The following is a 27041-nucleotide window of genomic DNA, read 5'->3' as shown; positions in this document are numbered from 1 at the left end:
ACAAGACTTCTGGTCAGGTGAATACAGGGTTATAAATACAAAATCAAATAGGGGTAATGCAGGAGTAGGTTTAATAATGAATAAAAAAAATAGGAGCAAGGGTAAGAGCATAGTGAACACATCATTGTAGCTAAGATAGATACGAAGCCCACGCCTACCACAGTAGTACAAGTATATATGCCAACTATCTCCGCAGGTGACGAAAAGATCGAAGAAATGTATGAGGAGAAAAAAGAAATTATTCAGATAGTGAAGGGAGATGAAAATTTAACAGTCATGGGGGACTGGAATTTGATAGTAGGAAAAGGAAGAGAAGAAAGAGTAGTAAGTAAATATGGAATGGGGGTAAGGAATGAAAGAGGAAGCCGCCTGGTAGAATTCTGCATAGAGCATAACTTAATCATAGCTAACACTTGGTTTAAGAATCATGATAGAAGATTGTATACGTGGAAGAGGCCTGGAGACACTGGAAGGTTTCAGATAGATTATATAATGGTAAGACAGAGATTTAGGAACCAGGTTTTAAATTGTAAGACATTTCCAGGGGCAGATGTGGACTCTGACCACAATCTATTGGTTATGAACTGTAGATTAAAACTGAAGAAACTGCAAAAAGGTGGTAATTTGAGATGGGCTCGGATAAACTTTAAGAAACAGAGGTTGTAGAGAGCTTAAGGGAGAGCATTAGGGAATGATTGACAAGAATGGGGGAAAGAAATACAGTAGAAGGAGAATGGGCAACTATGAGGGATGAAGTAGTGAAGGCAGCAGAGGATCAAGTAGGCAAAAAGACGAGGGCTGGTAGAAATCCTTGGGTAACAGAAGAGATATTGAATTTCATTGATGAAAGGAGAAAATATAAAAATGCAGTAAATGAAGCAGGCAAAAAGGAATACAAACATCTCAAAAATGAGATCAACAGGAAGTGCAACATGGCTAAGCAGGGATGGCTATAGGATAAATGTAAGGATGTGGAGGCATATATCGCTACAGCTAAGATAGATACTGCATACAGGAAAATTAAAGAGACCTTTGGAGAAAAGACAACCACGTGTATGAATATCAAGAGCTCAGATGGAAAACCAGTACTTAAGCAAAGAAGGAAAAAGAGAAAGATGGAAGGAGTATATAGAGGGACTATACAAGAGTGATGTAATTGCAGGCAATATTGTGGAGATGGATGAGGACGTAGATGAAGATGAAATGGAAGATATGATACTGCGTGAAGAGTTTGACAGAGCACTGAAAGACCTAAGTTGAAACAAGGCCCCGGGAGTGGACAATATTCCATCAGAACTACTGATAGATTTGGGAGAGCCAACCATGACAAAACTCTACCATCTGGTGAGCAAGATGAACAAGACAGGTGAAATACCCTCAGACTTCAAGAAGAATATTGTCACGTAGAGGAAGGTGTAATTAGATGAATGACGAACACCAACTTCACTTAACGAAGATTTATTCAGCACCTGCACATACAAGAGTGTGGAGCGATCTGCTTCCGGCCAGAACACATACGGTATATATACAGCTACAGAACATTCCAGTACAATGATTCTTGCCATTTGTGGATACTTCTAGAATGTACTCAAACCAAATATAGAATTTAAAATGTTTCAGTTCAGGTGAGTTTTAAACTCACGACCATCCATGCAACAATTGAGTATCATAACCACTACACTACGGTGACTGCGCTACTCGGCTTCTTCTGCGACATTGCTCCCTCCTCAAGAGGACAGCGTCTCTGTACTACGTCGTCCTAGTCTGGGAACAAGTCATCGGTAATGCATACTCTGACTCCCGATGACTGATGTTTGCCCTGGCAGTGATCTTCTTAGAACTTCTTGCCGCTACGTTCTTCGGTACCTTTCACTTGTTCCCTGTTGCTGGAGCTTCAAATTTACCCCGGGTTGCAGGATCCTTATAGGGCTTCATTCAAAGGATGTGGCGTAAATTCTGTGGTGTCTTGCTTGGCCATGTTGTAGGCAAAGTCTCGAAAGGTAGCATGTCATCCCAATTGCTCTGCTCAACACTGATTGCATGTCGGCCAAGGTCTTATTAAGGCGTTCCGTAAGCCCGTTAGTTTGCGGATGGTAGGCAGTCATCACGTGATGAGTAATGTTGCACCGATGCTTTATCTCTGTCACAAGATTCGATTGAAAAACTTTCCCTTGATCCGTAATTAATGACCTTGGGGCACCGTGTTTTAATACAATGTCTTCTACATTGAATTTGGCTACCTCGAATGCCCCAGCTGTTTTCATGGCTTTTGTAATGGCATAGCATGTCAGATAATCAGTGCAAACAATAATCCATCTATTGCCACTAGCAAACATTGGAAATCATCCAACGAGTTCAATCCCAACACGCTGGAAAGGTGTTTCGGCTGGTGGTATTGGTATGAGTCGGCCAGGTGGTTTCTGAGGACCTGCCTTTCTCCTCTGGCACTCTTGATAGTGCGACACATGGTGACAGACACTCCTAAATAAACTAGGCCAGAAAAATCTCTTGCGGATCCTATAGTATGTCTTAATAAATCCTAAATGTCCGGCATCAGGTGTGTCATGGAATTTCTGTAGAACATCTAAGCACATGTGTTTAGGAATGACCTCTTTCCAAAAAGATCATAGTTTTTCTTGCAAAGTGATCCATTAACTACCTTAAATTGTCCTTTCACATCCTCTGGCCGATTTAAGACAAGCATAATTTGAGATAATTTGGCGTCCTTCTTCTGCTCAGCAGAGAGAGCCTAGAGTGCAGTGAGACAGTCACTATCTTCAACAAAGTCTTGATGGTCTTGCACAGGGTTTCTTGAGAGACAGTCGGCATCTTGGTGTTTTCTTCAACTTTTGTACACTACGGTAATCTCATAATCTTGAAGGCGTAGTGCCTACCTGGTGAGTCGGTCTGTTGGATCCTTAAGACCTGTCAACAAACAAAGTGAATGATGGTCTGTAACAACTGTGAATGGCATTCCATAGAGATACTGTAAAAATTTGCACATGGCCCAGATCACAGCAAGACATTGTCTTTCTGTAGTTGAGTAGTTTCTCTCAGCTTTTTTAAGTGTCCCACAAGCCATAGGCTATAACCCTCTCTTTTCCATCCAAAATCTGCACCAGAACAGCACCGATCCCATATACACAGGCATCTGTGTGTAGTTCTGTAGGTGCTCCCTCATCATACAGACCAATTACAGGACTAGTCATCACAGCTTTTCGCAGCACACTGAAAGAATCTTGTTGAGCATCACACCAGATAAATTTAGCATCGGCTTTTAACAACTATTGGAGTGGCCTGGCTTTGATACAAAAGTCTTTGATAAAATGATGGTAATAAGAACATAAGCCGAGGAAGCTTCTCACATCTCTAATACTTTTAGGAGGAAATTCTGTTATAGCTCTCACCTTTTCTGGGTCTGGCCGCACACCCTCATTTGACAAACGGTGCCCAGATATTTTGATTTCTTTTGCTCCAAAGAGACATTTTCTTCGATTACGTTTCAGTCCGGCATGTTGGAGACACTTAAGAATGGCCCTCAGTCTTTTTACATGTTCATCAAATGTCTTTGAGAACACTATAATGTCATCTAAATACCAAAGACACATTGTCCACTTCAGGTGTCTTAGAAGATTATCCATCATTCATTCAAAAATTGCTGGTGCATTACACAAACCAAATGGCATTACCTTAAACTCATACAAGCCCTCAGGGGTAATGAATGTAGTTTTCTCAAGATCAGCCTTACCTACTTCGATTTGCCAGTATACTGAGTACATGTTCATGGTTGAGAAAAATTTAGCCCCCTTCAGTCAACCTTGTGTATCGTCAATTCATGGAAGAGGGTAAACGTCCTGTTAAGTTATCTTATTAAGCTTCCTGTAATCAACACAAAAGCACCAACTGCCATCCTTCTTCCTGACGAGAAGCACAGGTGATGACCATGGGCTTTGTGAAGGCTGAATGATGTCATTCTTCATCATTTTCTATACCTCGTCATGAATTATTTGACGTTCTGCTGCTGACACACGGTATACTCTCTGGCTTATTGGTTGATGGTCTCCAGTGCTAACGCGGTGCTTCACCGACAAGTTGTCTAATTTGCTCTTCGCCTGTGGATTGGAGCATTCAAAGAACTCTTGAAGAATGGCAAGTAGCTGCTTCTGTTGTTTTTTTTTTTTAGTGAGGTCTGGCGATAGTCAAGCTAGAAGATTTTGTCTCATAGTGGTAGCACTAATTTCGCCCACAGACTTGGCATGGGAGGTTTCTACGACACTCAGATGTTCTGCAATTAACGGCTCAGCATTTGCTATGCACATGCATATTGGAAGAATTTGCGGTTCTCGGCGACAGTTAACTACCCACAATTCACCGAAACCATTCTTAAATGAGATGGCAGAGGCTGGAATGAGCAAGTTATTCTTCAGTGGTATGCTTCTCTTGCATTCCACTACAAGACCAATGGGTTGATGCATAGCATGACACATGACAGCTACCTTTCTAGCTCTTACTGCAGGAATGATCTCTTCATCCAGCACACACAGTCTCCACACACTCGGATGCGCATCTTCCTGTCCACAGTATCTCATCTCGTCTAGCATAATCTTCGAGCGACCACAATCTATAATTGCCTGAGAAGCTTTCAAAAAGTCCCATCCGAGAATGATGTCATGACTACACTCTTGTAAGACGAGGAATTCTAAGGGCTGTGTATGGAAATTTATATCCACATAAATGGTACATCTTCCTTTAGGTTTTACATATTTCCCATTAGCCACCTTCAGCAGAGATGTATTGTTGTCAACAAATATGGTTTTCTGCAACTGGCGACTGTACTTCTCCGAAATGACTGAATATGATCCTCCAGAGTCCATAAGAGCTTGGGCTGGTCAGCCATCCATGAGGATAATGACGTAGTTTCCTATCATTTTTGTAGTGATCGATGGCAGAGGATTTTTCTCTTCGGCGGCATCATCTCCAAGGAAAGTCGTACCCTTTAGTTTTCCGGGTTGCGGCATCTGAGTGATTGGCTGGAGCTTCTAAATGGCGATGGAGACCTTGATTGGCATGTTGGGGAGCGTCCTCTCCAGTGGCTAGGTTGCGGGGATGGTGACCTACGACGTCCTGCACCCACATCATCTTGTTCATCTTAGTTGTCCCGGAGTTGGCGTCAGCTAAGATCGGGCTGCTGTCTTCTGGCACGGGCGTCATCAAATATCCACCGCCTTTCTCGACAATAGTGCACCACATGTCCCGGTCGTCCGCAGTGGAAACATACTGGTTGGTTATCCTGGGTCCTCCAGACGTCAGTCTTCCTTGGTGCCCAAACAGGTTCCTCATGCGGCGTTGTAGGAACGTAACTTCGCCTGGGTCTCGACTTTTTTTACCGTTTTGAAGGGAAATGAAGGACAAGAGACTGGGTTCAATGTCTGTCTTACTTCCTCCCTTACAACCTTTTGAAGCGTCTTGGTTTTTTGCTCGCCGTACAATCCAAGTGCCTTCTGAACTTCTTCTCTCACTATCTGACAAAGAACACTTGGGAAATCAGTTTCTTCCTCCATCACAGACATCAATACGAAATTTGGAAGCCGTTCAAACTTCTTGCCTGTAATTCTTTTTGGATGCATTGTCTCGATATACTGGCACCATTTTATGAGTCGTCTGCTCTCGAAACCTCCTTCAGGAGTAGGGCTTGATACATTTTCTCAGCAACACCCTTCATGACATGTGCAACCTTATCTTCCTCCTTCAATCGAGGATCCACTATTTACACAGCTCCAAGACGTCTTGAATGTAGGATGCTGTCGTTTCTCCTGGACGCCATGCCCTGCACTTTAATTTATCTACGGTCTTGCACTTCTGTCGTGTATCGCCGAAATACTTGTGCAGTTCCACATGGAATACTTCCCAGCTTGTGAACTTCTCCTCGTTGTTCTCATACAATTGCTTGGCAGTGCCCTCCAAGTAGAAAAATATGTTAGCCAAACACACTGTGTCATACCATTTGTTAAATTTGGCTATATGCTCATATACCTTCAGCCACCTGTTTGGATCTTGGCCATCATCACCAGAGAACCCGGTACATTGTCTCATGTGGTGGCATACAGTTGCTCTCCTCCTCCTCCTCCTCCTCCTCCTCCTCCTCCTCCTGTCTCCGATAGATTGTGATCTGTTGAATATGGCTTGAACTCGGGTTTTTCGCCATGTAAACGGCGGCTCTGTCGTGGCCTGATGGGAGCCACTGTGTCGTCGATAATGTGCAGTATCACAAGTTCCTATACCCAGCGCATCCACCAGAATAATCTCACATAGAAGAAGGTGCAATTAGATGAATGACGAACACCAACTTCACTTAACGAAAGTTTATTCAGCACTTGCAATACAAGAGCGCGGAGCGAACTGCCACCGGCCAGAACACATATGGTCTATATGCAGCTACAGAACATTCCAGTACAATGATTCTTGCCATTTGTGGATACTTCTAGAATGTACTCGAACCGAATATAGAATTTAAAATGTTTCAGTTCAGGCGAGTTTTGAACTCACAACCATCCATGCAACAATTGAGTATCATAATCACTACACTATGGCAACTGTGCTACTCGGCTTCTTCTGCGACAATATAATAATTCCAATCCCAAAGAAAGCAGGTGTTTACAGGTGTGAAAATTACCAAACTATCAGTTTAATAAGTCATGGCTGCAAAATACTAACACGAATTCTTTACAGACGAATCGAAAATTGGTAGAAGCCGACCTTGGAGAAGATCAGTTTGGATTCTATAGAAATGTTGGAACACGTGAGGCAATACTGACCATGCAACTTATCTTAGAAGAAAGATTAAGGAAAGGCAAACCTACATTTCTGGCTTTTGTAGACTTAGCGAAAGCTTTTGATACTGTTGATTGGAATGCTCTCTTTCAAATTCTGAAGGTGGCAGGGGTAAAATACAGGGAGCGAAAGGCTATTTACAATTTGTACAGAAACCAGATGGCAGTTATAAGAGTCGACGGACATGAAAGGGAAGCAGTGGTTGGGAAGTGAAAGAGACAGGGTTCTAGCCTATCCCAGATGTTATTCAATCTGAATATTGAGCAAGCAGTAAAAGAAACAAAAGAAAAATTTGGAGTAGGAATTAGAATCCACAGAGAAGAAATTAAAACTTTGAGGTTCGCCGATGACATTGTAATTCTGTCAGAGACAGCAAAGGACTTGGAAGGGCAGTTAAACGAAATGGACAGTGTCTTGAAAGGAGGATATAAAATGAACCTCAACAAAAGCAAAACGAGGATTATGGAATGTAGTCGAATTAAATCAGGTGATGCTGTGGGAATTAGATTAGGAAATGAGACACTTAAAGTAGTAGATGAGTTTTGCTGTTTGGGCATCAAAATAACTGATGATGGTCAAAGTAAAGAGGATATGTAGACTGGCAATGGCAAGGAAAGTGTTTCCGAACAAGCGAAGTTTGTTAACATCGAGTATAGATCTAAGTGTCAGGAAGTCTTTTTTGAAAGTATTTGCATGGTGTGTAGCCATGTATGGAAGTGAAACATGGACGATAACTAGTTTGGACAAGAAGAGAATAGAAGCTTTCAAAGTGTGGTACTACAGAAAAATGCTTTAGATTAGATGGGTAGATCACGTAACTAACGGGGTAGTACTGAACAGAACTGGGGAGTACAGGAATTTGTGGCACAACTTGACTAGAAGAAAGGATTGGTTGGTAGGACATGTTCTGAGGCATCAAGGGATCAACAATTTAGTACTGGAGGGCAGTGTGGAGGGTAAAAATCATAGAGGGAGACCAAGAGATGAATACACTAAGCAGATTCGGAAGGATGTCGGTTGCAGTAAGCACAATGAGATGAAGAAGCTCGCACAGGATAGAGTAGCCTGGAGAGCTGCATCAAACCAGTCTCAGGACTGAAGAGCACAACAACAAGAACAACCCAGGAGCATCAGAAGTACAAACAGTAGTGCCTTATGTGGCACACACCTCAGCATTAGCAGTTACCAGTTTAGGCGATGGCTTGAGCATGCGGCTAGTAACAGATACAGAGAGAAAAATGGCTCCAAAATGCTCCATTGAATTGTGCAGAATGCATCATGCACCTGCCTTCTTACTTGCTCTCTACTAAAGTGTAGGAAAACTTTTGAAATTATTTGAACTAACAAAGCTTGACACCTCATAACCGGTTTCAGGCTAACATGCCCATCTTCAGATGGCTAATATTTTTCATTGCACAGATGCTTCGATCAACAGCACATTGTCTGCTCCACAATACAGACCAAGAGATGGTGATTTGTTTTCTAGCTGAATGTATATGTTCTTGAATGGAGAGTGACACAGTAATTTATTTGCAATATATAATGTGCTGTGTGGAAATCAAGAACATATACCTAGAGCTAGAAAACCATAGGGGTCACAACAAAACAAATTGCATCTACTGCAATGTATTGTGGAGCAGACGACATGCTGTTGATAAAAACATCTGTGTATTTGTGGCTGGTTGTATCATTCACCAACTATCATTAATGGCCGCGGTGTTTACAAGATACGACATGGATAAAATAAAAACAATGTTATGTGGAGGTGCGAACATAAACAGAAGTATTAAGGATAAAATGCCATAAGTTTCCTACTATCTCACCCCGTATGGTGCGTCTCGCCTGACCAGCAGTTCTGTGTGACTTTCCCAAAATCTACCCCTTTTCTAGACCTTTCCAGTCCTTTTCCTTCACCCATCTTCCTTCCCCTTCAACCCTTCTGCCTGAAGAGCCAGTGGCTCCAAAAGCTTGCCAGTCACAATAATCTTTTATGTGTGTATTCTGCCACCACTTGGTGAGTAGATTTTTTTATCCATCCACTTAAACCATTCTGAATATTTTTTGGCGTGGTACAAATGGTAAACAGTGCTACAAGGGCAAAAAACACTATTCATCAGCCTTAAACTATGTTCTTACAGATACCAGCACAGAAACTTGCAGGGTATAGGTAAAAGAGTTAGGCCTCAGCATTCGCTACTGCTAAATAATAAAGCTAAAGGCAGTCTTGAAAAATCCCACTGCACGTCTACAACATAAACATCTCTTAACAACGAATGACATACTACTTCAAGGATTTTGGCAAACCAAAGCTTGGATGAAGCGTATACAGAAAACAATGTAGATGCAAAACTCTCTCAATTCTGTACACTGTTCGAACTAATGTTTGAGGGTACAGTTCCAAAAATTGGACATTTCAGCAACTGGATATTAGTCAGTCAACTGAGGCAATTAATGATCTCAGTAATATTTTGAAAAGTATAGATTGCTACTCACTGTGAAGTTAACATGTCGAGCTACAGACAGGCATGAAGAACACACTGCTATATGTTTAGCTTTTGGCCATAGCCCCTTCTAACACACACACACACACACACACACACACACACACACAAAATCACACAAGCAAGTGCACCTTATGCACACATGCTGCCATAGATGGTGGGCATCTGTGTATGGGGTATGCCAGCTTGTGTGAATGCATCCGCGTTTTCTTCTCTGAAGAATGTTATGACTGAAAGCTAAATGTGTAACAGTCTTTTCTGTGTGCCTCTCTGGAGCTCAATGTGTCATCTTTAAGATAGGTATCAATCCTCTATCCTTTTCATAATATTGTCCATATTCCAACCTAAACTTTCCATTGTTTGCCTTAAAAAAACACTGCACTAGTTCATAATGGATAAATCATCACAGTTACAGAATGACATACATAATGGTACTTTTTGCTGCAAAAAATCCATTTAAAGACAAAATATATATAACACAGAAAATAAAAGATAGTAAAATCAGGTGCCATAAAATAAGAAACTGGAAAAGGAAGACCTGTAAAGTAACATACAAATCAAAGATAGTGGCACTAGATTAATAGAAAATCTACATTAACAGAGAAATTTTGAAAAAGTTTTTTAGGTATTGCAGAGAAGCTGCCAAAAAAATTCCCTAAGACAGCTGTAGCACCCATAATGGACTATGCAGCCAGCACAACAACATTGTATCTTACAACAAATTATGAAGTTGTGAAGACAAAAAAAAAAAAAATAATAATAATAATAATAATAATAATAATAATGAGTCAGCAGGGCTATACAAATTGCCAATCTCTGTTCTGAATTCATGCACAGACAGCACAGAAACTTCATTAACAAAGGTACGGTATTTTTCTGGAATACTAAAGCATGCTCAAGTTGGGCCCCCTACGAAACAAAGATAATACAGACAATACTGAAAACTACAGGTCAGTTAAACTACTCTCATCATTCTCAAAAATAATCAAATTAATTATGAAAGGAAAATAATACACTCAATCATGAAAGACAGACTAATGAGTTACCAATACAAACTTCTTAATGAAAGGTAGCACAAGTACAGTAGTGGCCTTTAGTGAGTTCTTAGAAGTGATATTTAAAGCTCTTGACTGGGATGACTGTGTTTCAAACCTGTCCAAGGTTTTTGACACTGCTGACTCACAAAATATTGTTAAACAAATTAGAAGTAATAGGTGTAAAAGGAATAGCTAATGCATGGCTTCAGTAATACCTGGAACATACAGTTCAAAGTATATAGGTAAGCCACACTTCAGATGAAGTTAATTTATTAACCATTTGAAATATGCCCAAGCAGATTAAAAAGCTAACTAAAATGCATTTATTTAAAAAGGCAGTCAAAAACGTATCTCTAAAACAAATATTACTTGGAGAGCTGATAGTAAAGGTTAATAAAAAGAAAGTGACAACTAAGAAACCTCTGTCACGTTATAATAAACATTCACAATAAAATGTTTGTTACAGGAAAATCATTCACCCAAAGCCCGTAGAGCATAATGTACCTCATTTATCATGAGGGGATACTGACACAGGTGGAGATGTAACAGAGGTGTAGCAGCATAACCACCATCATGAAGTCATCTGCAAGTGCATGTGGTGTATCCAGTGATTTATTTTGAGAGACATAATTGGCAATGTACAATAGTTCCCAATCCTATCGAACTAAACTGTTTCAAATGTGTGTCCCAAGAGCACAGCACACTAGATGCACCTTGAATGAGGTAGAAAATTTACTAAGACATTGGTCTTGGGAGGACTGAGGCTAATGTTGTTTTCAGCCATCCTGTTATATGTTTTATGTGATCATCTAACTCACTGAACCTAAATGCCGGGATGGTTCCTTTAACAAGTCCAGTCACTGGTCCTTTCCTCATCAAACACTTGGGTATATATTACTATGTTTCTACATATTACTTACATTTTTACTTGTGTCACGCTGACAAAACCTGTATCACTGTAAAATGAACATTGAATGAATAAATTTCTATAATGTGAAAAGGAAGGTTGCTATTCATCATACAGTGGAGACACTGTGTTGCAGATAGGCACAACAAAAAGACTGTCACAAATACAGCTTTTGGCCTGTAAGGCCTTAGACAAAATTAGATGACAAACACACACATACACACTCACGCAAATGCAACTCAGGCACACCTGACTGCAGTCTCGGGCAACTGAGGCCACACTGCAAGCAGCAACACCAGTGCATGATGGGAATGGCAACTGGGTGGGGAGGGATAGTAGGGTAGGGGTGGCGGACAGTGACATCCTGTAGCGGAGCACACAGGGACAAGGTGGAAAGAGGGTAGTGCAGCTATGTGCAGTCGGGAGGTTAGACGGAGGGCAGCAGAGAGGAGGGGAGGGGTGGAATAGCGGAAAACGAGAGAAGTAAAAGGACTGGGTGCAATGGAAGAATAAGGTCTATATAGTGCTGGAATGTGAACAGAGAAGGGGCTGGAGGGGACAGGACAATTACTAACGAAGGTTGAGACCAGGAGGGTTATGGGAACATAGGATATACTGCAGCAGAAGTTCCCTCCTGCACAATTCCATAAAGCTGGTGTTAGAGGGAAGGATCCATATGGCATCCATATGGAGCCTGTGCCATATGGATCCTTCCCACCAACACCAGCTTTTCTGAATTGCGCAGGTGGGAACTTTCCCTGCAATATATCTATGTTCCTATAACCCTCCTGGCCTCAACCATCGTTATTCATTGTCGTTTCCCATCCGGCCCCCCCTTTCTCTGTTCACATTCTAGCACTACACAGACCTCATTCCTCTATCACACCCAGTCTTTTTACTTCTCTCCTTTTCTGCTATCCCCCCCCCCCCCCCCTCTCCCTCGCCAACCCTCCGTCTAACCTCCCGACTGCACATAGCTGCCCTACCCTCTTTCCACCTTGTCAATGCGTGCTCCCCTACAGCATGTCACTGTATGCCACCCCTATCCTACTATCCCTCCCCTTCCCTGCCCCAGCCTCCTCCTTACCCCCCACCCAGTCGCCACTCCCATCATGCACTGGTGCTGCTGCTTGCAGTGTGGCCTCAGTTGGCTGAGACTGCAGTCGTGTGTGTGTGTGTGTGTGTGTGTGTGTGTGTGTGTGTGTGTGTGGTGTCTATAATTTTTTGACAAAGGCTTTCCTGGCTGAAAGCTATATTTGTGACAGTCTTTTTGTCGTGCCTATCTGCAACTCAGCATCTCCGCTATATGATGAGCAGCAACTTTCCTATTCACAACGTTCTTAAAATCCACCCTGGATTTTTCATTGTTAAATTTCTATACTACTACTATACTACACACATATACTACTGTGGTGGGTTGTGTCTTTTTGTCTATCTTGGTTGTGATATTTTCATTATGTTGTTGACATCAGATTACTTGCACACCTGTCACCTTGTTTATGATTCTGCTGCTATTGTATTACATTCACTTCATTTTTTAACCAGTAACTCTCTATTCGCCTAACCAGAAATCCCTGACTTCCCACCACTTCACCAATCCCCATTATGTCAACCTATCCATTGATCTTTTCAGGTTTCTAACCTACCTGCATTATAAATGGATCTAGCATGACACAGCATAACACACCTTTTTTGTTTTCTCGCCCATTCTAAAGACAACATTCAAGTTAAATTAGGCAACACTGAGGGAATTAGATTAGGAAGTGAGACACTAAAAGTATAGAAGAGTTTCGCTGTTTGGGCAGCAAAATAAATGTTTATAGCAGAAGTGGAGAGGATGTAAAATGTAGAGTGGCTATAGAAGAAAAGTATTTCTGAAAAAGAGCAATTTGTTAACATCTAAGTTAAGTTTAAGTGTTAGGAAGCCTTTTCTAAAGGTATTTGTCTGGAGAGTATCCTTGCATGGAAATGAAATGTGGGCGATAAACAGTTCAGACAAGAAGAGAATAGAAGCTTCTGAAATGTGGTGCAACACAAGAATGTTTAAGATGAGAGTAGACTGAGTAACTAAAGAGGAGGTACTCGGTCAAATTGAGGAAAAAAAAATTATGGCACTTCTTGGCTTGAAGAAGGAATTAGTTGATAGGACACGAGGAATCACGGAATTGTTAATTTGGTAATACAGGGAAGAATCGTACAGGGAAACCAAAGCAAGACAGTAAATAGTTTCAGAACAGATGTAAATTGCAACTGTTGTTCAGGGATGAAGGGGCTTGCACAGGATAGACTTGTGTAGAGAGCAACTAAAGACCAACTGAAACTACAGAACTGGCTGCTGCTCCTCTTCTAAAACCTTAAATTGATTTCACCTCTGAACTGTGATGAGGAGGTGGAATTAACATAATACAAAAATGAAGGTAAGGAAAAATTATAGGACAACAAGGACTGGGCAAATGGATGAAATGGTAAGCCAACTATAGAATTCTACACAATTTTTACACTGTTGATACTTTGTTAAAGAATCCTGAAAGAAGGTTGTATACCTGGAAGGTATGATGTTAAGTTAAAACAAGGCAATAGGAGTAGATTCTCTCAGAATTATTAAAATCCTTGGGAGAACATACCATAATGAAACTGTTCCATATGGCATGTATGATATACAAGACAGTCTTCCAGAAAAATGTAACAACACCAATATCAAAGAAGTGATGTGCTGGCAAGTGTATTATGGAACCATCATGTTTAATAAGATATAGTTGCAAATTACTAACATAAATTATGTATTGAAGAATAGAACAACTGATAAAACCAGAATGTGAGAAAGATCTGTTTGGGTTCAGGTGAAAATTACAAACAATGAGTTACTTTAGAAGACAGATTGAAGAAAAACCTACATTTATACATTTGCATACGCAGAAAAAGCATTCGACAATTTTAATTGGAATACATTATCCGAAATTCTGAAGTTATTAGGGATAAAATTCAGGGAGAGAAAGGTTGTCTACATTTTTATAGGCAGAAGTTAATAGCAGCTGAAGGAATGAAAGGGAGGCTGTAGTTGACAAAAAACTGAGAGAAGTTTGTAGCCTAGTAACCTTATAACTAAATCTTTACATAGGCCAAGGAGTTAAGGAAACCACGGAGAAATCTGAAAAGGATATAAAGTTCGGGAGGAAAAAAAAAAAGATTTAAAGCCTAGTAATGACAATGTAATTTTGTCAGAGATGATAAAGGACATGGAAGTTCAACTGAATACATTGGACAGCGTTCCTAAAAGTGATCATAAAATGATCATCAACCAAAAATAAAACAAGGATAAGGGAGTGTTACATAAAAAATGAATCACTAAAAGATAGATCTTCAAACTTGGGAAGTAAAATAACTTATGATGACTAGTGTGTGCATTTGTGTGTGTTACAGAGAGAGAGAGAGAGAGAGAGAGAGAGAGAGAGAGAGAGAGAGAGAATACATGTATGTTTATACGTGTACCTGTGTGTGTGTGTGTGTGTGTGTGTGTGTGTGTGTGTGTGTGTGTGTGTGGGGGGGGAGGGAGGGGGTGACCGGGCAAGGGAGGGAGGGGGTGACCGGGCAAGGGAGGGAGGGAGTGACCCGGCAAGGGACAGAGGGGGATGAGTAAAACTTGTAGAGGGGGAGACAGAGGTTAGACTGCAGTAAGCAGGTCCAAATGGATATAGATTATAGTAGTTAGGCAGCAGTGAAGAAGCTTGTAAAGGATAAGAGTGCTGTAGAGACCCAACATCAAACCATTCTCTGGGCTGAAAACCACTACATGAAATATGAAACAAAGTAACTAATAGCAATTACTCACCATAAGAATGTTTTAAATTTCCAGATAAATAAACACTAACCTTAAAACTAGGATGTTTAAGAAGAATGGAAAAGCTTTTCAATTTTTGATTGTCTCAGGCAGAGTAGACAAAAATGCAAACAGCTGGAAATGTCACACTTATTAAAATATTCCAGGCTATTATGCCATAGAGGAATTTCTTATCGAACGTATTCAAGGAGGGTTACAGCTTTTTTGAAGATCGGGTGCACACCTCGGCTTGCTAATAACTGAAGTAAAATTCTGTGTCCACATGCTCCCATGCAAAGGTGTGACGTCACATGTTTTGAAAACTCAAATGTAATTGGCTATTGTCAGTTGCTCCCGTCTACCGTGGCTATCACCCTACGGTGGAAGAGCGATACACAACTTCTTCAACATCAGTACCCTGATACCATGTAGTTTCATACCCTCCTATCACCAACTAAAATTATTGGGGTGTTTAGTAATCTCTGTGGCCTCTAAGTATAGCCTTCCAAAATATCTGCTCATGGCTTTCAGTACCTGAGTCTTGTCAAATCAAATGTGGCGGTCTCCTAGCTGTGAAGGAGGTTCTGCAATAGCTTATCTGTCGGCTTCTCCACTTCTATTACTGCCCTTGTGTTGCTCCAATCATTTTTCAACCATTCTTTTAGTAGAATCCTCTTTACATGTCTCCACAACTATATGGTTTCCTGTAACGCCAGCTTTCTCCAACAGTTTGTGAGCATCCTTGGCAGACTTAGGGTATTCCTGTATCTTAGGGGTGGGTTTGCAGATTACAATAATATTCCATTTCATAAAGACCTTTTCCATGTGGTCAGCATTGTCTTTTATGAATGGCGTTAAATCGTAGAATTTCACAGATGCCTGTACATTGCTGTTTTATTTTTGTTGCTTTCTTAATACTCTTTATCTAAGCATCTGAATATCTTTCGTAAGCAATGGATGAGATTCTGAATTCTGTTTCGAGCTGCTCTGGTTCATAGATGTTCCCTGCTCTATCTGCTAACATTTTTGTAACATCTCATTCTTGTCATGAATGACGACTAGAATTTCGGTGTAGGTAATCGTCCATGTGCATGGGTTTTCAATACACTGTGTGGCTGGAGCTATAATGTTTTTTCTTGAAGACTAGCACATCAAGGAAATGTAATTTGCCATCTACTTCCTCCTCCACAGTGAACTGAATCTTCAGATTAAACTCACCGAGATGTTCATGAAAATGTTACTTAAAGTCTGTTTTTCCAGTTTTTCCATAGAGATGTTTGCTATCACCAGGCCTAAGGGGCTCCCCAGAGCCATGCCATCCACTTGTATGTAAAATTCATCATTCCATTTGAAGTATATGGTCAAGAGACAATATTTACAGAGTTCTTCAACGGTGTCAGGAAAAATCCTGATTCAGCTGTTACAAACCTCATTAATCGGAAGGAGGAGGGTGTGAAAGTAAACGGTATCTGGATTCTGGTGCTGAAGACTATTTGCACTGGACAATGACCAAATGCAATTGGGTTTTTAAAAGATGTGGTGTCATGCCTCTGCACAGGAGCACACAGAAATGTAATTTTACTTCAGTTAGTAGTCATCTAGGGTGTGCACTGGATCTCTGAAAAAGCTATGATACCCCTTGAAGATGCCCTCCACAAGAGGGACGAAATGTAGGGCTTCAGCAAGGGATTCATTTGACAGCATAATATCTTCAAATATTTTAATAAGTGCGATATTTCCAGCTGAGAAAGATTACATTTTACAATTAGACAATTCTATAAGGAGGACGTGTCAAGAGATGGGTGATGCCTGGAAAGACTCTGAAAGATGAGAGCACAGCTTTTGTGCTCCCTCACATTTATGTCTTGTTCCAGGGCAATCATTGATATTCCAAAGTTTCTGAAGAGAAATCATATATTCAGCTCAGTCAATGCACAGCGGATTTTCAAACCAACAGAGGCGGCTTTATGACATGAGCAAATTCAACAGACCCGCCAGGATGTGGCAATTTCAAACTGTAAATTAATAACTCTTCATATGAGTATCAGTGAGAAATTGCATTGTGGTGACTGGGATGAAACTGAAAGATTGTTGCATAATACTATGGGGAAGCCCATGGTGACAATGTCCAGAAGGCAGCAGAAGAAATTTGAGAATTTACAACCAAAAGTTCATTATTCGATAATTGATCTGTGCTTTCCAAAGACAGAAATTTTGCTGTTAGTCCGCAAGTTACGCCCACCGCGAAAATTGTAAGCAGGCACTTGTAATGTGGATGTAATAGCAGCAGAAGAAATGTGTATAGAAGTCGTACGAATATTGGTATGCCAGAAGCCTTCTAAAAATAATGAAATTGTGGGTGAGAGGAACACAATAAAATGCCTGAATCAGGATAACAGTACTATCATTCTCTCCAACGACAAGCGTAATGCAAAGTATTTGTGACTGTCACCCACTACCGCAGTAAGGTTACAGACTTGTTAAACCAGTACACATACAGGAAGCTGAGTAAGGAATCAAGCAACAAAGTTCTTAGGTGATTTTGAACAGAGTAAATTACATGGCATAGTGGTGCAGCTGAAAGAGATAATATTCAGTTTTGATGTATCGCTGTTTACCATGGTTCCACTTAATGACTTGTTGGAACAGCTATATCGGATTTTTCCTGCCAATACTGCAGAACTCTTTAAATATTGTCCATTGACATTTACTTCAAAGGCAAGAATGAGCTTTATGAACAAATGGATGGCGTGGCTATGGTGAGCCCCTTAAGCCTGATGATAGAAAATTTCTTTAAGGATAAATTCAAAGAACAGGCATGAGGAACTGTCAATAATAAATCAAATATATAGTTTCATTACACAGATGATACGTTTGTGTTGTGGACAGAGGGCTGAGAGGAACTGAATCATTTTCATGAACATCTCACTGATATCTACTGAAAGATCCAGTTCACTACAGAAGAGGAGGTAAACAGCAAATTACTTGATGTGCTAATCTCCAAGAAAGAAGGTTGTAGTTTTGGCCACATAGTATACTGAAAACCCATTCACACAGACCATTATTTGTGCTGGAATTCAAATCACTATACACAACAAAAATGAAGTGTTATAAAAATATTAGCGAATAAAATGAGGAACATATTTGAACTGAAATATCTCACCAATACATTGCTAAAGAAGGGATATTTGCCTGTTGAGTTTAAAGAAGCATGAAGAGAGTCACAAAAAGAAAATAGCAATGTACTGGCATCTGCAAAATACTATGTTTTCCTGCGATTCATAAAGGATTTTACTGAAGGAATAGAAAAGATCTTGATGAAATGAAATATCATGTAATCTACAAACCCACCTGGGAGAGACAGGAACACTAAGTCTGCCAAGGATACTCTCAAACCCCTGGAGAATTGAGGCATTAAGGATACTGTGTAAATGCTCATGTGGGTACAACTATAAAAATAGTCAAAAAATGAATATAAAGACACAAGAGAACACAAGAGCAATTGTAGAAAGGGAGAAACTGATAAATCAGCTGTTGCAGATATGCTTTACAATCACAGGACTATTGGATTCAGTTTGACTCATCTCAAGTACTGGTAGCCACAAGCAGACACTATGAAAGAGTACACAGAGAGGCCATAGAGATTATTAAACACCCCAATAATTGTAATTGGAAGGATGAGGTAGCAATGGGAAAAACTGATTAGTTAAAACCAATACTAGTTTTTTAGTTCTGAATAACGGGTATTTTTTGGTATTTGTCTGTTATCATTATAACTGATGTTTTTATTTTTATTAATAAACAGGAAAAGAAGAAAGAAATATCAATTAGTCACTGCATCAGTGTCAAAATTTTTTATTTCTAAATAAACCTTTTTTAAAGAATGATTAATTTTTATTTGTAAAATTTGCATTGCTTTGGAATACTGCGTTATTATAGAAAATGGGAATAGTGATCAGCGCTATTTTAATAAAAATAGCCAACAGAAACGAGCAACAAATTCATGGCATAACAACTGCTGAGACAATAATGTACCTGTTACCATGTTGTGTGGCCCATTAGATGGTACATGTATACATCCAGTGTGCAACACATGTCTCATCTGGTCTATATGGCAATTTCTCACTGTCGTCTTCGGACATCAATTGTATTACAGGATGGCTCCATCCTTTGTCTGGAAGTTTTTATGAAGTCCAGTATCAATGAAGTACAATGCTCCATTTGCTTTAAGAGGTTAAAAAATGGGAGAAGCCACAATGAATTTTTTACACTACAAGGACAAAACTTAAAACTTAACAGTTCATTAATAGTTCGCAATAAAAATATAAAGCAACTCATCAGCTGCTGCGTCTACACAACATGTCTTTACCTTCATGGAGACTTAAGAATGGACAAATTAAACGAAAGATACAGTTCTTCAACCTCAGTTTCCACTCTTCAGCACTGACTATTCATAAAGTCCAAATAATGGTATGACCCCCCAATTACAACATTATTTTTGACCAGAGTTTCAAAAAATTAGAATCAATAGGAGAATAGTGGTAATTTTTTGTAGTAGTCAAGCACTTATCACTTTTCGAGAAAAGCAGAAAATGGTGGATGAACTATGTTTTCTTTCATCTGCCTATTTAATTTAATATTTTGATCCTATGTATCTTAAAACTGAGGAAGTCAAAATTTTTCAATCTTTGTTCCATTTCTATGTTTAATATAGGAAATAATAGGAATAAAAAACCAAAAAATGGTTATTGTGATTGGTTTTAATAGTCCAGTTCAACTTGCATTTTAAAAAAGCTAAAACCAGTTGTTTCAGCAATAACTGCCATCCATAGGAGGGGTATGTGAAACACAGTATCTCGATTCCAATGCTGTAGCAAATGTGTACAAGTCTCCTGCCATGGAATGGTAGCAGTAGCAGACAATACCACCAGACAAAGGCCAATTGCATTTGAGTTTTCAAAATACGTAACATCACACCTCTGTGCGGAAGCACGAGGAAATGGATTACTACTTCAGTTTGTCGTGAGCCAGGGAATGCATCGGATCTTTGAAAAAGCTATAATCCTTCTTGAAGAGTTATACACAGAAGGATATGAAACATTGAGTTTCAACAAGAAATTCATCTGACCATGACATAATAACTTTAATAGTGAGAGTAAGGTTTAACACCCCATTGATTAGGTCATCAGGGAGGAAGCATAAGCTCAGATTGGGGATGGAAACTGACCATGTCCTTTTACACAATTCGAATTAGGGAAAACTAATTTTGCATGGCCAAATTAAATAATTACAAAAGTATTTCACTATCTGGCAATATCTGTACACTTTGTTTTAAAAGGAATTAAGCTGTCTGAAAACTTACTTGATTTATGTTGGAAAAAGAAACATCAGGAACTGCAGTTTCAGGCCAAGCCATTGCACTCGGCAATTGTTCTCGAATAGTAGGTGGCAAAATGTCCAGCCTATTCATATACAGAGTAAATGTATATTTTACAAAAATTGTGATTACATACAAATATCAGATAACAAAATTTGATTAATGATACATACACGGTACGAGTTTAGAATAATAATACATTTACCTAGCAGATGATTCATAACAGAGAAAATTCTTAATGGTTAAAGCTAACAGACAAAGATATTGCTGATGTGCTGTTGTTGTTTCTGTAACAGTGGCTGTGTACAGAGTGTCCACATACGGCTTCAGAAGTGCCTACAGAATAAAACATTATGAATTAGAAAAATGAAGCAGGAATGCTTACATACATATCGCACAAATTACTACAAAATGTTTGCACCTTTGACTTACCTTATATTTTAAGAAGCTGCGGCATAGTCACTAATGCAAACTGTGATCCAGGTACTGTATATCATCGAACGACTTAATATTATGATCAAAGACTGGAATAAAAAAACTTTTGACTTACCTAATATTAATGTTTCTTGTTATATATAAGGATGGAGTGTGTAAAGAATGATTACCTAGAGACTTCTTTGTGAAATGTTACGAGTCAAATTTTACCGGGGTCGCTACGGGAGCAACATATGGCAAACGTAAGAATATTTTTAGATTTTACCGCATGACAACTGATTCTTGGAACCATCTATGAAGGTTTGATTAGATTAGATTTACTTTCATTCCAATTGATCCGTAGTGAGGAGGTCCTCCAGGATGTGGAACATGTCAGAAAAACAACAATACATGACAAATATTTAAACTAAAACAAATAAGCTAATGTACCATTCCACAGGTCCCAAGTGGAATGATCGTCAATTTTTAATGAACACTAAGAGTCATTTTACAAATACTATTGCACTGAATTTAAAATAAAAAAGTTTTATATTTATTTATAAGGTAAGAAACATGTAATACAACTACTGTAATACTTATTTACAATGAACACATTACTGCACTGAAATGGTGCAGAAGTTAGATTATACTTACACACACACACACACACACACACACACACACACACACAAATTTTCAGTGAACACATTACTGCACTGAAATTGTGCAGAAGTTATGTTGTACTTATATACAAATCAGTTGGTTTTCCTCAGAAATTCATCAATGGAGTAGAAGGAGTTGGCCACCAATAAATCCTTTAGGCTTCTCTTAAACTGAATTTCATTGGTTGTTAAGCTTTTTATGGCTGCTGGCAAGTTATTGAAAATGTGTGTTCCTGAATAATGCACACCTTTTTGTACAAGACTAAGTGACTTTAAATCCTTGTGAAGATTATTCTTATTTCTAGTATTGATTCCATGAATTGAGCTGTTGGTTTGAAAAAGTGATATATTTTTAATGACAAATTTCATTAAGGAATAAATATATTGGGAAGCTGTAGTTAGTATCCCTAGTTCCCTAAACAGGCTTCTGCAGGATGTTCTTGAGTTCACACCACATATAATTCTTACTGCACGTTTTTGTGCCCGGAAAACTTTAGCTTGGCTTGATGAATTACCCCATTTGCATGGAATATATGGCAACTTTCTACTTGAATGAAGTTAAGCCAAACAAAATTAATGCTAGAGGACATTCTCCAGCAAAAAGCTTAAGTTTGATAGAAGAATTATGCAGGGTCAATTGATAATTTGTGCTGGGTATTAGACTTATTACATAAAAGATTCTTTATGACAAAGCTTTATTAACATTACACTAATATAATTAGTATTTCATTTTGTGTACTTTATAAGTGTTGAAATTTTCATCATACATGCATGCTAAGTGCTCCCTTTACCTGAAAAAATGATTTAGAAATGAATTCCATGAGACTAATAACTTACTATTAACAATTCACAGTATGGGATAAAAAAGTCTTAACTTTCTTCAATATATTACGATCAGAATAGCACAAACAGTAAAAAAAAGTGTTTAGTACATATGTAGAAAAAGCTTTTGGACAGTGACCTGGGGTGTCAATAGCTAGTGATAGTTAAGTAATCAGCAAACTGGTGAACAAGTGCTTTATAACTGTCAAGATCTTCATTTATGCAGACATGAACTCCTTCATGTACAGAACATTCTACAAATAAATACAACAGAACTGTAGGCAGTTACTAAAGCATGATCTATCAAGAGATGTATTTATTAAGGTTTATTTAGATTTTATGCAGTAGTTGTAGCCACACGACATATTACCCAAGGTTGGGCACTAACTGCTGATGTTTGGTTTGGTGAGCTTAGTTTAGTTTTTGAGCACCATATTTGCGAATCATGATGTGGAATGTGTCAGTAAATTTAGAAAATGATACATATTTTCTCTGTGAAAACAGTACTGTATGCTAGCCATTCATATAACTCGATTTTTTCTTATAAGCTTAATCCCCCCAAAAAATTTGATAAATCTAACTCGACCACATAAATACTACCTACTCCAAAATTAATGTATGGGACACAAGGAGTTGTCAAGCAGAAATGATTTCATTTTGTTTTAAAACTTTCATTATCTAACAGCTCCTTCAATTCATGAGACACATACTTAAACATTTTTATGGCTACTTAATTTGCTACTTTCTGTGCAAGAGTAAGGTTAAGTTGTGGACAGCGGGGATTATTTTTATTCTTAGTGTTATTATTCTGCCTGTTTTCAAATTGTACCTGATTCCTCACAGTAAAGTTTGTAGGAGGTTATATGTACTATGTGGTGGTTGTTAGTATGTCTAAGAGTTGCCTTTATGAAGTTTGAGGATTGGCAACAGATATTTACAGGATGTTTCTGTGCAATGAATACTTTGTATTTATGAGTATGAGTGGAACTGCTCCAGAAAATTATTCCATATGACATATACGAACACCAGTATGCAAATTCTCTTACTCTGCCAAGTAAGATAATTTTGTAATGCTTCTATCATAGAGACCCGCATTTACAAATGTTGCTGAAATCAGGTGTTTGATACCTATAATATATAATTTTCAATTCAAGTAGGGGCACCCAGGAATTTTAAACAACTAATTCTACACATTTTCATTCCCCATTGCTACACTGTTATGATTCATGACCTATCCTGTCCAACACAGAAAATAATGGACTCTGTTTTTTCTAAGTTATGTGGTAGACCAGTTGCAGAGAATTATTCGAGAATACCTGTGAATATTTCATCCATTGGTTTTTAGTTATTGCACTTCTGTTGGGCTTATAATGACCCTTGCACCATCAGCGAAGAGCACTATTTCTGCTCTATCAGTGTTAGATAGAAGGTCATTTACATATACCATAAACGTGAGTGGACCCAGAATACAGTCCTGAAGAATGCCAGCAGAAATTAGTCTCCACTAAAAAGAAGATTGGGGCAACATAAGCTACTTAACAAGAGCTTTTATTTCCCATCTGTTAAATATTAAGGGGACCACTTACTCAATATTCCTCATGAATATAGTACATCAAAGAAGCCCTCACAAGTGACTGTTGTTTACGGAACACAATCAGGCATATCCTGGAAATGTTGAACCAGAGTCAGTGGCTAAACCTTCCACTCCTATGAAACATCAGTTAAGTATCAGAGAAAGTTGGCAAACACATACAATTGGTTCCTTTCAAGACTGAAATTATCATGACTTCATTCAATACTGGATTGTCAAGACAGAAAAGAACTACTACTATCACACAAGTGGAAACAACATTTATGGTCATTTTAGCATAAGAAGAGACAGACAGGTGGATAAATGAACAAAGAACAAAAGCTGCTGGGATGAATGCGGAATTAGAATGCCATAATGAGCACTATGGTAGCGCTATCTTTTTAAGACCGGATACAGAGATTGAGGCAACAAGCATCATGGACAAAAACAACATTGAAATTTTAACAATTGAGCTACTGTCATGTACTACTATGTCAATTTACAAACCACCCAAAATTGATTTTATCTTCCACAACCCAAATAATTTTCATAATGAAACTCTAGAAACCCCATTCTCACCTAAAGAACTGGAAACAGCAGTGCTACAACTAAATCTGCAGGCCTTGAAAACATATGAACTAAAAAAAAAAGACAGTTTAGTCCAAAATCCAAAATGTTGTGTCTCTCACGAGAAGATACTTGATAAGAAATAACATGACACATGTAAATAAGGGCAAGGGTTTATTATAAACAAAGTAGAGAGATTTAATAACAAAATAAGACCTTTATCAATAAAATAATAACAAAATTTTTCAGACATTAACAGCTTACACCTGGAACACGCAGTAAATAAACGTAGTGAGACATAAAGACTGTGCCACTGATAATCCCTAATGACAGGGGTTAAGTGCTCAGTGTAGCTGGCCGAGAGGTATGTCTTGGGATATCACTGAAAAGTCTTAGGTCCCACCATGGTGGCTTCCAACCAAGCTCTGACTGATGGGCTGTTAAGATCCGGAGCACAAATTGGCCCAGAGCTGCGATGGAGCAAAGTGCTGGCATGTTGGCTGGGTAGTGGAGCAGTTCGTGCCGATCAAGTTCCACACACGACGGATGAAATAGGTCCCTGGCACAGAGGACCTCTGGCGGTGCTTGTCCTGCCATCTGCCGTCCTTTTCGTGATCGACGCAGTCTGGCGAGGCAATGCCTTGTACATGTGCAAACCCTTGATGATTCCGTATCTGAGGGTTTGCCAATTCCTGTAGGTGGACAGTGGGTACATGGCACAAAAACTAACAAATGACTTGTGAGGACGATGAACAGATATTTGGAAACATTTCTGATTTGCAAACTTCGGAGAAAAGCACAAATAGTTGGATTACTAAAGCCTGACAAAGAGCCATCCGAGCCAAACGTTTTCCATCCCATTTCCTTAACCTGCCACTTATATAAACTATTTGCAATCATGATTCTGTCTAGAATAGCAGCCAAAATTGACACAAAACTTATTACTGAAGAAGCTAGTTTTAGATCAGAGAAAATGTGTTTTAGTCAAACACTAAACCTGACAACACACACTGAAAACAGTTTTGAAAGGAATTTAGTAACTGCTGCTGCCCCCCCCCCCCTTTTCTTTTTATGTATATGTACACAAATGACCAGCCACGTCAGATGGAAATAAAAAGCAGACGATGCCATCATTACTGCTTAAGGAAGAACTTTTGGAGAAGTTGCAAGAAAATTGACAGAGGCTTTGGAAACCTTGAGAAACTATTATGAGGAAAATCATCTATGACCTAATCTAGGAAAAACTGGAAGCCACAAGACAACTGGAAATAAATGGAGGGGCACTGCACCAACACAAAATACTTATAGTCAAGCTAGATCGCGCACTGTCATTTAAGAAAAAAAAACACTACTCTGAGCTCAAAGGAAAAATATAAATAAGAAACAGTATTATATGTAAACTGCCTGACTCAAAACAGGGAGTGCAGCCTTATGTACTTTGATCATCAGCAATATAGCTGCAGAACATGTGGCATCAGTATGGGAGGTGTCTTGCCACTCCAAACACATAGACATCACTTTACGTGAGACACTCGGGGTTGTCACCAGACGTCTGAGGCCTATACCTGTCCACCGAATTTACACACTGGCCGCCATAGCAACCCCAGACCTCAGATGCAAAGTAGAAAGTGAAACACAGAGAAAACAACAGCAATACAACCAACAGCACTTAATGTATTATTACCAAACAGTTACAACTCGTCTAAGTCAATAGGCAGTATCACTGCCTGAGGTACTGGCAGGACAAACAGGAAATTTGTTATGTGTTACATATTCCAAGAAATATCCTTATAGTGTTATTATGTCTTGTAGTGCTATTATTTATTAATGTAAAAAAAAAAAAAAAAAAGACTGCACCCAAAAGCAGAAGCCACACAAGTGCAGCAACTACAATACAGTAAATAGACAGTATTGAATAAATTAAGAACAGGAGTCATAGAAGGACAGGAAACATGGTGAAGTTTGCTTATCTGAAGATGACCAGCACGAATGCGAAGGAACACAGTTGACTGAACGTTTACTCATGTGCCACTGGAAGGTTGTTTTCTTTAAGGCAATGACAAGGCTATTAAAGCTGCAGACTTCTGGAACACAAGAGAGTTGAGATGTTCTTGCCTGGACACACACAGTAAAGTGAAAGAGTAAATATAATTCCTCAGAAACCATAAATATTGAGCTCCTCCAAAAGAACATTGTGATTTGTACAGTAAAAGGTCTCAGACAGGTAAGAAAAAATCCTGGTAGGTAAAATAGTGTCATTTAAATATTTTGATACATAGTTGATAAAATGGTAGATGGCATCCTTAGCGGGGAGTCCTTCTAGAGTCCAAAATGTGACCAACTCCAAATCTTATATTTGGAGATACATTCAACAATTTTTAAATATATTATTTTCTTACACTTCCAAGAAGAAAGTTAACAGTGAAAATGCTCAATAATTATTACTATCTGTACTACACTTCTGAAACAAGGGTGTAACAATGGCATCTGTCTGGAAAGCTACCTTATGAAAGTGTAGCAGTAAATAAAATGGCCG

At 39.0% G+C, this 27041-nt stretch overlaps 1 protein-coding gene across 1 annotated transcript in view; it reads right to left on the bottom strand.

Annotated features, from left to right (window-relative positions):
• Positions 1 to 27041, bottom strand: part of LOC124622125 (AP-5 complex subunit beta-1-like) — a 135680-nt gene that overhangs the window by 86831 nt on the left and 21808 nt on the right. The window contains exons 5-6 of the mRNA XM_047147738.1: positions 20676 to 20806; positions 20456 to 20555 (exon numbers count right to left, since the gene is read on the bottom strand). Coding sequence (XP_047003694.1) covers positions 20456 to 20555; positions 20676 to 20806 — 231 coding nt within the window. The remainder of the gene's footprint in view (positions 1 to 20455; positions 20556 to 20675; positions 20807 to 27041) is intronic.

The sequence above is a fragment of the Schistocerca americana genome, chromosome 7 (genome assembly GCF_021461395.2).
Source record: "Schistocerca americana isolate TAMUIC-IGC-003095 chromosome 7, iqSchAmer2.1, whole genome shotgun sequence".
NCBI classification, from domain to species: Eukaryota; Metazoa; Arthropoda; class Insecta; order Orthoptera; family Acrididae; genus Schistocerca; species Schistocerca americana.
Note: the sequence above shows the minus strand (reverse complement) of the source record. Positions and strands in the feature narration are given on the sequence as shown.